At 45.6% G+C, this 13,022-nt stretch overlaps 1 protein-coding gene across 6 annotated transcripts in view; it reads right to left on the bottom strand.

Annotated features, from left to right (window-relative positions):
- Positions 1–305: 305 nt before the first annotated feature.
- The window catches only part of LOC115257278 (uncharacterized), a 201,506-nt gene continuing 188,789 nt past the window's right edge, over positions 306–13,022 (bottom strand). For all 6 annotated transcript variants that reach the window (XM_062847111.1, XM_062847110.1, XM_062847114.1 and 3 more), the window contains 4 exons: positions 2,705–2,836; positions 2,137–2,617; positions 1,526–2,081; positions 306–1,405 (listed from right to left, as the gene is read on the bottom strand). In XM_062847111.1, coding sequence (XP_062703095.1) covers positions 1,182–1,405; positions 1,526–2,081; positions 2,137–2,617; positions 2,705–2,836 — 1,393 coding nt within the window. In that variant the 3' untranslated portion in view covers positions 306–1,181. The remainder of the gene's footprint in view (positions 1,406–1,525; positions 2,082–2,136; positions 2,618–2,704; positions 2,837–13,022) is intronic.

The following is a 13,022-nucleotide window of genomic DNA, read 5'->3' as shown; positions in this document are numbered from 1 at the left end:
ACCCTTTCGTGCTCGAGGAGAGAAACCCGTTATTTTTCAGTTCAATTCTATCGCTCGTCGCGTACACACAAACTCTGTAACTTGCGTTCAATAAAACAATCGTTAAAGTTATTCCGCGTGTTTTCTGATTATTCCGCTGGCTTCTCCCGAATCCCCGGTGCATTCCCCGTCCGCTGTGTTTCCTGTTTCTGCCAACAGTTACTACACTCACGTATATGGATAGGCTTGCAGTAGGTTTCGTGAGACTTTGTTTTGACAACTCAATACTTCAAGGAAATTTTCGGATAACAATCGATCTAAGTCGCTTTTTCATAACAACATAGCATGACATATGTATTTAATACTACTACAGCCATTCAAGGAACTACATAAAATACGGCTTCTTCAAATAGGTAGTTTTGGACCCTCTAATAAGAAATCGACCATCAATTATGGCTACTGCTTCTGATTTGTATGCAGAAAGTCCGGGATTCAATCCATTTCATCCTACTTTGCTACTTCCTATCTACTTTCTCCCTTTTCTCTACATGTACAGCTTATGTAGAGTAGATTCATATGTTCATAGCCATAGCTTGAACCAGAAACGGGTTGAAGCCGTTTCCCTTTCTTCCAACTTCACATCACAATATAATCAATCTATATGAACCTTACGCTTGCAAATCGGTAACCCGCGAACTCAGCCGCATTATCTTCACAGTAATCTCAACATACAATGCCTTCCAAACGGCAGTTCCACGCACCAAAGTGAACCACTGCCAAACAGCCATGCCCCAAACACTCGCCTGGAAACAGAAGATCACTAACACTTACACACTAAAGATGCTTGTTAGTCCGAAGCAGTAATCGGATTGGTTCTTTGTGTAAGTGTAACTGATCTGGCGACACTGGAGAAGCTACTACGGGCGATCAATCAAGATTAACCTCAAGCTCAAGCAGATAGTTTTGGACCCACTGTCAAAATCTGTGCTTTCTATTCATTACATATAACGTTTTCTATAGAATCATCGTTAGGGAAACAGCACACTCACACTCACACATCGATAAACATCCATCAGATTGACAATAAATTTCTTTCCATCCACTTATTCACTCAAAATAGATAGATTTTTGCACGATCCTGATCGTGAAGGATGATTCAGCCCATGACCTCACAAAACTGGGTCATCGCCGGCGGCGGTTAATCAGTAGATGATCTGCAAAAAGTCTGGCTCCGTTACCACATCCGGTTTGTAGATCGGAATGACCGTATCCGGCGAAAGGTGTTCATAGATGGTATGACCCACCAACCAAAAGGTTTCCATCGTTCCCTTGCCCTTGACTTCGATGGTCCCCCGGCGTTTGATCTTGAACCCACCGAGCCTGTCCAGGATCTCTTTGGTATTCTGCGAGAGGTGAATTTTCATGGCTGAAAAAAAAATCAGAAAAAAAATAAATGAGCATCTTTAGCAAGCTGAAAAAGTTTCTGTAGGTAGGTCGTAATTTGCTGAACACCTTTAACTGTCCGTAAACCCTCATAAGAACTTACGTTCCCCCGTGGACTCCATCCTGGACGCGGTGTTGATCGTGTCCCCAAACAGGCAGTACCGGGGCATGGTCGTGCCGACCACTCCGGCCACGCAAGGTCCCGTATTGACGCCCACCCGGATCTCCAGGGTCCGGTTCTTCATGTGCGGTATGATGAATCCGGAGATTCCGCACAGCAAATCCAACGACATCATGGCGATCTCCCCTGCGTGCTTGTCTCCATTACGTTGAGGCAGTCCCGACACGACCATGTACGCGTCGCCGATCGTTTCCACTTTGTAGACGTCATACTTCAAAATGATGGTGTCGAACAGTCGGTACAGGGTGTTCAGCATGGTGACCACCTCCATGGCGGAGCTGACGGCCGAAATGTACGTGAAGCCGACGATGTCGCTGAAAAAGATCGTTACGGATTCGAAGGTTTCCGCCGGGACCTGACGCTGCTGCTTCAACTGACGGACGACCGCCGGCGGAAGCATCTGATAGAGTAGCCGATCGGATTTGCTCTTTTCGCAGCGAAGTTCCAGGGTTCGGGTGACTAGCTCCTTGGAAAAGTCCTGTAGAAATACATGGTTCTTAGATATCAAGTGGGAAATTATCTCAGAAGGTTACCTGAATTGTATCCGTAGCGTTTCGAACCAGAATTACCAGAATCGGGCTGATGACGATGATCAACAATACGAGAACGATCGAGATCGTCTGGTACAGCCTGGCGTCTCGCATCTCCTGATCAACCGTTTCGAAAATCTTTATCTGCAGATAATTCTGATGCACGATCATATCCTGGATGAACTTGTTAACCGATTGGTAGTATTCGGCAAGGCCTTCTTCACGCCCAGCGGAAGACGTGTTCGTCAGAACCTGATGGCGCCACTTGCTCAAGATGGCGTACTCCTTAGTCTTCGTGAGTTCTAAATTAGCCATAAAGTTTTCCGCAGACCTTAGGTGATCCATGGCTGCCGCATCCCTGCGAACGAACTGCGCAAAGTCGTCCAACCCCAGTCGACTTCGTTTGATGAACTGCAGCACCAAGATGGCCGCTATGTTGATGTTCTCTATGGCTTCGATTATGTTCTTGTACACAACGAGCTGTCTACAGCCAGGCGTCCAGATAAAAAGAATAAAAGGGAAATCATCATAAACAATCGGTTCACGGGACCTTACACTCTTACGAAGTTACCGCCAGATATGTCCACTCAGCGAAAATCCAACGCTCTGGCTGATCTGGTCGATCATGTGCCGGTTCAGCTCGTTGTAGGGCTCGAAGTACGTCGCTATCGAAGCGTTGGTATCCTCCGCTGGGGAGTCCGTTCTGTTCGATGAAAGAGGAAATTCGGAAAGATTAACACTGAATAAGTATCATAACACCGAACCTTACAGTTGAGCAGTTGTTTTTTCTATGACAGTGGTTTTCAACGTTTTTCTAATCATTATGTTTGATTAATATTAGGTGAACTTCCCATTCGCGTTCCTTTTTCCTCACCCTCCCTGCTGTCAATCCTACACCAATGTATCTAACTTGCTAGGTCAGCTTAATGCATTACTATGCTGGTCAGGGATGCCAATAGAGTTAATAAACTATAGAGGACGAATGTCGCTGGCGTCGCTGCCGAAACATCTCTTGCTGGTGGAGATAGGCCGGGCTATAAGTGTCAAAGCAAAAAAGTATGCAGTTTGACAGATAGATACCCGACATGTTTCCGAACGAGAACAAAGGGAACAGCAGCGACGTTCGTCCTCTATAGTTTCTTAACTCTATTGGGATGCCAGGTGAAATTTTCAAATGTCTTCGCAATGCACGTTAAAATGTCTTCACATGTCTTCACACTCCATATTGTGACTTTGGTATAAACCCGCATAATCACAAACTGTAAATGCAACGTTTCTCATACTGTATGACCATTAGCAATTGTCATTTAACCATTTCTCAGACTATCGGAGATAACAGTAAGCTAACCATTCCATGTACAGATTTGCCTGTTTGACAAACGGTAATCCGTTAAACAACAGTATATGGAATAGGCGGTTGTGGACAACAAATCCGTCGAGATGGCCACCCTGGTCGCATAACTTCAGCACTTGTCAATCTGACAGGTCTAGATATAAGCATATAGTTGAATGACAAATCAAAATGTCAAAACCTTTCCTATTAGATAATGTGCCACGCTACAAGAAACATTGAATTCGCCGATACAACTATATTTTCTCTTTGAATTATTGCCTAAATTATAGTGAGTTTGAGTATCTTTTCTCTATTATGTTGCTAAATATATATTTCACTTTCAGTGCCATACAGTTGTAAAAAACAGAGTTCTTTGGTCAGCTATTAAAACTAAAAATTATAGAAAACACTGAAAAGTAAGAGAACTGACCTAACCTATATTATACTTATTTAACTATTCTAATCTTATTCTAGTTTTGAAGCATCGCTGGATTAAAGTGCTATCAAAAATCAGTTAGTTTTTCTTCTCCGCTGATCGAAAGAACAAACTTCAAAATTTTCAATGTCGGAACCACATACACCGGAGGTTGAGGTCGAACCAGCCTGTAACTACGCAGCATGCGAGCACCCGGACAAAGCAGGAGAATTCGTTCAGTGCGATAAATGTGGTTCGTGGTGGCACTTTACTTGCGCCGGTGTCACCGGATCCATCGCGGACAGAGCTTGGTCATGCTCGAAGTGCACCACAACATCAATTATCTCTCCGGGTGGTGAAGGCTCTGCAAGTGTTTTAGCTCGAAACCTAACCCTGCTCAGAGAACGGCACGAGCACGAGAAGAAAAGGATGGAGCTAGAGTTGCAACGGAAGTTCCTCGACGAACAACAGCGCTTATTGGACATATCGGCGGCAGAAGATGTCGGAAGTACAGGTTCTAGGGTGTTAAACGACTGGTTAAACGGTCATGAAGGAGAAGAAGGCGCGGTAGGAGGTACAGCAAACCCGCCAGCAGCCTCTCAAATTCAGCCACCAGGGATTCCCAAAGAACCAGATGCAGTGCAGGTGATCAAGGATTTGCAGGCGCAGCTCGCCTACTATCAGCGCGCGTCTGTGATGCCACCACCGCCTCAAAACCAACTAAGCGAGTTAAATCGTCAGCTAGAACTCTGTAGGGCACAGCTAGAAAAACTCAACATTCCCGATTCGCGCCCAGTTGCAGGAAGGCCGAATGCTACATCTACGCCACCGTTCAACGACCCATGTGTTCCGTTTAATTCTGAACGGCCGTTACAGCTGCCACGGTTATTTTCGCAAGGAGCTGTTCCCAAGCATATTCCCCGACAAGCGGTAAGTAGGCCCGAACCAGTAGCGCTAGACAGCTCGGTGCCGCCTGCTTTCGCCGAACCGCGGCGCCCTCCGGTAGCGCATCCAGTCAATTCAAGCGGCATAGAAGGTTCCAACTATTCCGTTGGAAACCCACAGTATCGTAGGCTCGGGAACTACGTACCACCAAATGTAGGCCCAACTCAGCAGCAACTCGCGGCTCGTCAATCGCTCGGGCGCGACCTTCCGGTGTTTTCAGGAAACCCCGCTGACTGGCCGATATTTGTATCGAACTACAATTACACCACTGCCGCTTGCGGATTCACCGATGGGGAGAATATGCTTCGGTTGCAAAGGTGTCTCAAAGGCGCCGCGTTAGAGAGCGTCCGAAGTCGGTTGATATTGCCAGCAGCAACTCCTCAAGTCATCGAAACGCTCAGGATGCGTTATGGGCGACCAGAACTTTTGATTAACGCTCTACTCGAAAAGGTTCGATCAATCCCGGCGCCGAGGTCGGATAGACTGGACGGACTCATCGAGTTCGGCGTAGCGGTACAATCATTGTGTGACCATATAGAGGCTGCCAACGAACACGACCACTTGTCGAACCCGTCGCTCGTGCAGGAGCTAGTGTCGAAACTGCCTGCCGATCAAAAACTGATGTGGGCTGGATACAAACGTGGTGTTCCGATAGTGAACTTGAAGACATTCAGCGACTACATGATGGAGGTGGTTGAAGATGCATCCAGCGTGATTTCGTTCGAGCCAGAAGTTCGGAAACCAGCTAAGAAGGTCACGTCGAAGGGCTTCATAAATTCACACAATGCTGACGTCCCTGAGGAAGCTTCAGGACCCAAGGTCGCTAAACAAAGAGAATGTATGGTTTGCAGCAAATCGGGTCATTATGTGAAGGAATGTGGTATCTTCAAAGCGTATACTGTCGATGAACGATGGCGCAAGGTTCGAGCCTTAGGATTGTGCCAGAATTGCTTGTTCGGGCACGGAAGGCGCTCTTGCCGAATTGCAAGCCGGTGTAATGTCGATGGATGCCAGTTACGTCACCACTCTTTGCTACATTCGGCGCAGCGCCCGACCCAAGTCGTTGAAAACCATACCCACCAGCTGATGGGTTCGAAGGTGCTTTTCCGGATTATTCCGGTGACTTTGCACGGTCCGGCTGGAGCAATAGACACATTTGCCTTTTTGGATGAAGGATCGTCCCTCACTTTGATTGAAAGTGAACTGGCAAACCAACTCGGCGTACATGGACATTCGCGGTCATTGTGTCTTCGTTGGACTGGCAATACATCTAGAGTCGAACATAAATCCCAAGCAGTGACCGCCGTCATATCCGGAAGTAGCATGAAACAACGCTATACACTGCGGGACGCACAAACGGTGGAGTCCCTCAATCTCCCAACACAAAGTTTTCTGTTTGATGAGGCGTTGAGACAATTCGGGCATCTTAAAGGGCTCCCGATACAAAGCTACCATAACGCGAAGCCGAAGATTTTGATAGGCGTTGACAACCTGCGCCTTGCCGTGCCATTGAGGATTAAGGAGGGACCTGGCTCCGACCTCATCGCAACCAAAACGCGTCTAGGGTGGTGTGTGTATGGTCGTCAACAAGGGAAGACCAGGAGCGAGTATAGTCTACACATATGCGAATGTTCGTGTGATGATAAATTACAGGATTCGCTCAAAGAATTTTACGCCATAGAGGAGGTTGGCGTGAAACCTCCAGAAACGATAATGTCGAACGACGATCGTCGCGCTTGGGATTTAATGAAAACCATTACCAAGCGCGTTGGAAACCGCTACGAGACGGGCCTTCTTTGGATTAAGGATGACATCGAGTTCCCACAGAGCTACGGAATGGCAGTTAGAAGACTTCAATGTCTAGAGCGACGGATGGAGCGAAATCCCAAATTAAAGGAGAACCTACATCGACAGATCGCTGAATATCAGGAGAAGGCATATGCTCACAAGGTCACGCCAGGAGAACTCAGCAAAGTGGATGCAAAGAAGATATGGTTTCTTCCTATCGGCGCCGTAATCAACCCCAAAAAACCGGACAAGGTCCGAATCGTTCTGGATGCCGCGGCTAAAGTGAAGGGCATGTCGCTCAACAGCTTTCTTCTAAAGGGTCCTGATCAGTTAGTTTCACTTCTTGCTGTTTTCTTCAATTTCCGTCTCTTTGCTGTAGCGGTTACAGCAGATATTCGGGAAATGTTCCACCAGCTGCGAATACGCCAGGAGGACAAATATGCACAATGCTTTCTATGGCGAGTTGCGCCTAACGACGAACCGGAAACGTATGTAATGGACGTGGCTATATTCGGGGCCGCCTGCTCACCAGCATTGGCCCAGTATGCCAAGAACACGAACGCCATAGAACACGCTGATAGATTCCCAAGAGCTGCTCAAGGGATTCTCAAAAGTACGTACGTCGACGACTACTTGGACAGCTTTGGGAGCGTTGAAGAAGCGAAACGGATCGCCACGGAAGTACGGATGGTCAACGAACACGGAGGTTTTGATTTGCGCAACTGGAGATCCAATAGTAGAGCTGTCATGGAGCACATGGGGGAAACCGAAGTAACCCATGAACAGAAAATATGTCTGTCTGAAGATCGACGACCGAATGCCAGTCTGGAAACTGAACGGGTGCTGGGGATGTTATGGGACCCGTCGAAGGACCAACTGTTTTTCTGCACACGTATGAACGACGAAACGACGAGCTTGATCAACGAAGGTGCTAGGCCGACAAAGCGACAAATTTTGCGATGCGTAATGTCACTTTTCGACCCTCTCGGCCTGCTTTCTCCATTCGTAATACATGGAAAGGTCCTCGTACAAGACCTGTGGAGAGCCGGGTTAGAATGGGATGAGCCGGTAGGAGATGGAGCGTTTGTGCGTTGGCGTAAGTGGATCGATGCGATGGAATGGGTGGCAACTATACGAATTCCACGCTGTTACTTCGCCCTCGCAACCGAGTGCACCTATTGCAATGCACAGTTGCACGCGTTCGCAGATGCGAGCCCGTCCGCTTACTCGTGCGCCGTATATTTGAGAATTGTCGGGCAAGATGGTATTGTACAATGCACGTTGGTAGCCGCAAAAGCGAAGGTGGCACCGTTAAAGCCACTTTCCGTTCCGAGACTGGAGCTCCAAGCGTGCGTTCTTGCTGCTCGTCTAATAAAGTTCGTCGAAACAAATCATCCAATCGTTGTCGCTAAAAGATTTTTGTGGACTGATTCTCGAACGGCGTATTCTTGGATTAGAGCAGACCCCCGTAATTATCGTCCTTTCGTTGCTCATCGAGTAGGTGAAATTTTGGAAACGACGCAAAGTAACGAATGGCGATGGCTTCCATCAGAAGATAATCCGGCCGACGAAGCCACGAAATGGGGAAGCTGTCCCTACATCAACGCGGACAGTCAGTGGTTCAGCAGTTCCCGGATAATGTACCAGCCTGAAGAACAATGGCCAGACCCTGCGGTGCCCCACGTCGACATTGAGGATGAAATTCGTCCTTGTGTACTGCACCATGTCGAGGTTCATCACATCATAGAGTACGAACGATTTTCTAAATGGGAAAGGCTCCGAAATACAATGGTCTACGTTCTACGATTCAGGAATAACATCGACAAGCGGCGCTTGAGGACGGTCGGATCACCATCGCAGCAGGAGTTGAAAACCGCTGAAGAAGCGATTATAAGGATGGTACAGCTTGAAGCCTATCCCGATGAGGTGGCTATAATAGGGAAAAATAGTTCGCTGCCAAGGGAAAAGCAACAGCATTTACACAAATCCAGCTCGATACATAAGTTAGTGCCCTTTATGGACGAATGTGGCATCCTTCGGCAAAACAGCAGAATAGCCGCCGCTGAACAAGCCGCCTTCGGACTTCGCTTTCCTATGATCTTGCCGAAACAACACCTCGTCACCAAACTGATAGTTGAACATCACCACCGCCGCTTCAGGCATGCCTTTGCCGAGACAGTGGTAAACGAACTCCGCCAAACCTACGCTATACCCAAGTTACGATCCTTAGTGCGTCTCGTGTCACGGGCGTGCCTAATCTGTCAGCTGAAAAAATCTCGCCCCGCCGTCCCTCCTATGGCTCCTTTGCCACCAGCGAGACTAGCTGCTTTCGTACGCCCCTTTAGTTATGTGGGCGTAGACTATTTTGGCCCTCTGCTTGTAAAGCTTGGGAGGTCAAATGCCAAAAGATGGATTGCTTTATTCACATGCTTAACCGTGAGAGCAATCCACCTTGAAGTAGCTTTCAACTTATCGACGGACTCCTGCATCTCGTGTGTCCGACGCTTTGTGTGCCGTAGAGGTTCGCCGATCGAGTTCATTTCCGATAACGGCACGAATTTTCGCGGTGCGGACCGAATATTGCGTAATCAGATCAATAGTGGACTAACGGCTACCTTCACTAATTCATGTACCAAATGGAGCTTCAATCCACCAGGGGCGCCCCACATGGGCGGCGCCTGGGAAAGGCTGGTACGCTCAGTGAAATCGGGAATGGAAGGCGCTTACTCGGAGGGCAAACTAGACGACGAAGGGCTCCAGACTCTGATCCTTGAGATCGAAAGCATTGTCAACGGAAGACCGTTGACTTATCTACCGCTCGAATCAGCAGAATCGGAAGCCCTCACTCCTAATCATTTTTTGTTGGGCAGTTCCATGGGGACTAAGGTACCTTCGGTGGAAATACCAACTGCGCTACAAGTGCGGGGTTCCTACGATATGATTCAGCGCCAATTGAACCATTTTTGGGTGCGCTGGGTGAAAGAGTATCTGCCGGCTAGGGGCAAGACACTGTGCGAACGAGAGTTACTCAGAGAAATTCTGAGTAACTCTTTTTACCAATGATCGACGAAATTTGTCGAAAAACACCCCTAAAACTGCAAGAAAAGCGAGATATCGGGCAATGTTGTTTTGATTTTGCGATAAATCAGGTAACACCCAAGCAAAAACGGGAGCAATCCTGAGAAATTCTGAGCAACTCTGTGAAGGAAAATGTACTCTCCAGCACAGTGTCTTGCCCCAAGTCTGCCGGTGATCAGAAGGCAACCAAAGTGGTTTTTGGAAACCAAGCCTGTACGGAAGGGTGATCTAGTACTTATCGCCGACGAAGGATCAAGAAATGGCTGGATACGAGGAATGGTCCAAGAGGTTACGGAGGGCATCGATGGACGAATACGCCAAGCGACGGTGAAGACTTCGAGCGGAATCCTACGTAGGCCAGTATCGAAACTCGCCGTTTTGGATGTAATCAACGGAAGTGCAGTCTCGGAGGATGTCCAGATGCACTCGGGGGAGGATGTGGACAACAAATCCGTCGAGATGGCCACCCTGGTCGCATAACTTCAGCACTTGTCAATCTGACAGGTCTAGATATAAGCATATAGTTGAATGACAAATCAAAATGTCAAAACCTTTCCTATTAGATAATGTGCCACGCTACAAGAAACATTGAATTCGCCGATACAACTATATTTTCTCTTTGAATTATTGCCTAAATTATAGTGAGTTTGAGTATCTTTTCTCTATTATGTTGCTAAATATATATTTCACTTTCAGTGCCATACAGTTGTAAAAAACAGAGTTCTTTGGTCAGCTATTAAAACTAAAAATTATAGAAAACACTGAAAAGTAAGAGAACTGACCTAACCTATATTATACTTATTTAACTATTCTAATCTTATTCTAGTTTTGAAGCATCGCTGGATTAAAGTGCTATCAAAAATCAGTTAGTTTTTCTTCTCCGCTGATCGAAAGAACAGCGGTTAAGATAGGTTACCATAAAAAATCGCTCGTTTTCTCGAACAAATTTTTCGTAATACAGTAAAGGATATGGTCAATATATTATCCAGATTTTCAGACAATTCACTGCATAACAAATGGTTATAGAACAGTTTAACAATAAATCTAGAAGAAAAACGAATACTGTATGGGTTACTATTGATTTATGGTCTTCCATTGTATTTCAAGCTTATAATATATGGTTCGGCTACATTTAAACTGTTAAAAAATAAAAGCTTTTGTGCGTTCATTGGATATTTTCTTTATTAAACAAATCCAACGCCCTTATGCTGGGCTCGTTATTACCTACGACCATTAATCGAACAACTGGAGACTACTGTGGTGAGAATGCATTTTTAATTGCAAGGAGCATTAAATTTCCGCCCCCAGCAGGGCGAATCTTTCGCTGCTCTCTTTTGCGGGACTCCTCGCACAGTCAGGCCGGATCAGGTTCCTGGAATTGAATTGAAGTTTCGGCATCCTGCAAATCAATTAGTATCCGATGAGATATAGCACAAAAACTAAATTTATAAGTCGTGCAAAACTTACCTTTGTTCCATCCAGACCGCTCCAAGTGCTTCAAACCATTTCCGAGGCAAGTTTTTAGTTTGTTGTTCACTCAACTCGCGGGCGAAAAATTTTGTTTTTTTTTTTTCTAAATGCAAACTGCAAAGTTCGATCGGTACAGATACTAATAAAAGCTACTATTTGACAAACTGTTGAATTCAAGTGGCACACAGTGAAATGCGCATGTGTAAGTGTGTTACGCAAATGAAATCGCAAACCGTTTGAGAAAAGGTTACACTGCATTGCCACCATGCCTCTTGAGTTTTCGGTACTATATTGTTCGATAATTTCTGCACAATATGACAAATTGTCACAACTTGCTATGGTCTTCATAGACCGTTCTTTATGGTCAGATGCTTTGAGTTTCATATTTTCAACAGAGAAACACCTGTTCGTGGTACAGTAACAGTATGTGGCAAAGGAGACATACTGTGTGGAGATTAACACAAACAGTATTTTGTTATGCGGGAAATTATTGTTAAAAATCAAGATAATCTCACTCCGCTCTATACCAAGTAAAATAGCGATGAGCTGGGTGATGACATCCTATATTCAAGAAAGGCGTTCACACTTCTAGGATTCCTCCAGTTTTTTGTGATTCCTCATGGAGCTTCCCAAGAATTTACTCAGTTCACTGGGAAGTCTTCCTGAAGTTTCCCATAAGAATTAGTCTAAGTGCTCTTCAGACATTTCTCCAGGAGTACCTCGGGAATTGCTTCCGAGGTTTCCAGGTAAATTTATTCAGAAGTTTTCAAGAATTTATCCAGGAGTTTTCCGGGAATCCCTCCATGGCTTCCTCACGAATACCATGAAATTCCTTAAACAAGCTCCCGAAGAATTCCTGCAGCATTTGTGGTATAATTTCTCCAAGATTGCCCAGGGAATTTCTCCATGATTTGACTGAAAATAAATATTAACATAAGCTTTCCGAAAATTCCCTCCAGAACTTCCATGAAATTTTCTTCAAGAGTTCCCCAAAAAGTCCTCCAGCAATAATGCACGGTTCTCTCAGGGTTTCTCTTGAATATTTACCTTTTTTTAATTCCTCAAGAAGTTCGTCGGATTTATTTCCAAGAGTTCCACAGAAAAATCCGGGAATTCCTTCAGAAGATCTTCGAGAATTCATCCTGGAGTTCCTTAGACATTCCTCCAAGAGTTCATCGGGAATTCGTCCCGAAGTATTTCGGGACATCCTCGGGAATTCTTCCAAGAGTTTTACAGGAACTCCTCCAGGTGTATCTCGGGAATTCCTCCAGGAGATCCTTGGGAATTCTGAAGGGAATTCCTCCTACAGATTCTCGGGAATACCTACAGGAAATCCACGGGAATTCTTCTAACAGTTCTTTGGGAATTCCTGCAGGACTTCCTAGGAAATTCGTCCAGGAGCTCCTCGGATATTTCTCCATGAATTCTTCGGTATTTCTTCCAGGAGATCCTTGGGAATTCCTCCTGGAGTTCCTCGAGAATTCTTCCAGGCGATCCTTGGGAATTTCTCCGAGAGATCCTAGGGTATTTCTACAGGAGATCCTCGGGAATTGCTTCATTAATTGGGTTGTTTAGTGAATAAAATATTACTATTGTCTATAGCCTAATCAAAAGAGCTCATTTTTCTGAGTATAACGTGATTTTATTGGATTTCAATACCTTTGTTTTGATGGTTAAATTAACAAAACCATTTTAATTTTTGTGGATTGAATGACAGTTCAATCGATAAAATGACAGTTCGACCCGAACAAGAAACTTTCCCCATACAAACTTTAAATGCATTTTAAAAATAGTTCCCGGACTTCAAAAATTATGAAATTTCGGATTTCGACTAATTTTTGGGCGGAGAATCTGAGCATT

Source organism: Aedes albopictus, chromosome 1, assembly GCF_035046485.1.
Source record: "Aedes albopictus strain Foshan chromosome 1, AalbF5, whole genome shotgun sequence".
Classification (NCBI taxonomy): Eukaryota; Metazoa; Arthropoda; class Insecta; order Diptera; family Culicidae; genus Aedes; species Aedes albopictus.
The sequence above is the reverse complement of the archived record's forward strand: the minus strand, read 5'-3'. Positions and strand labels throughout refer to the sequence as shown.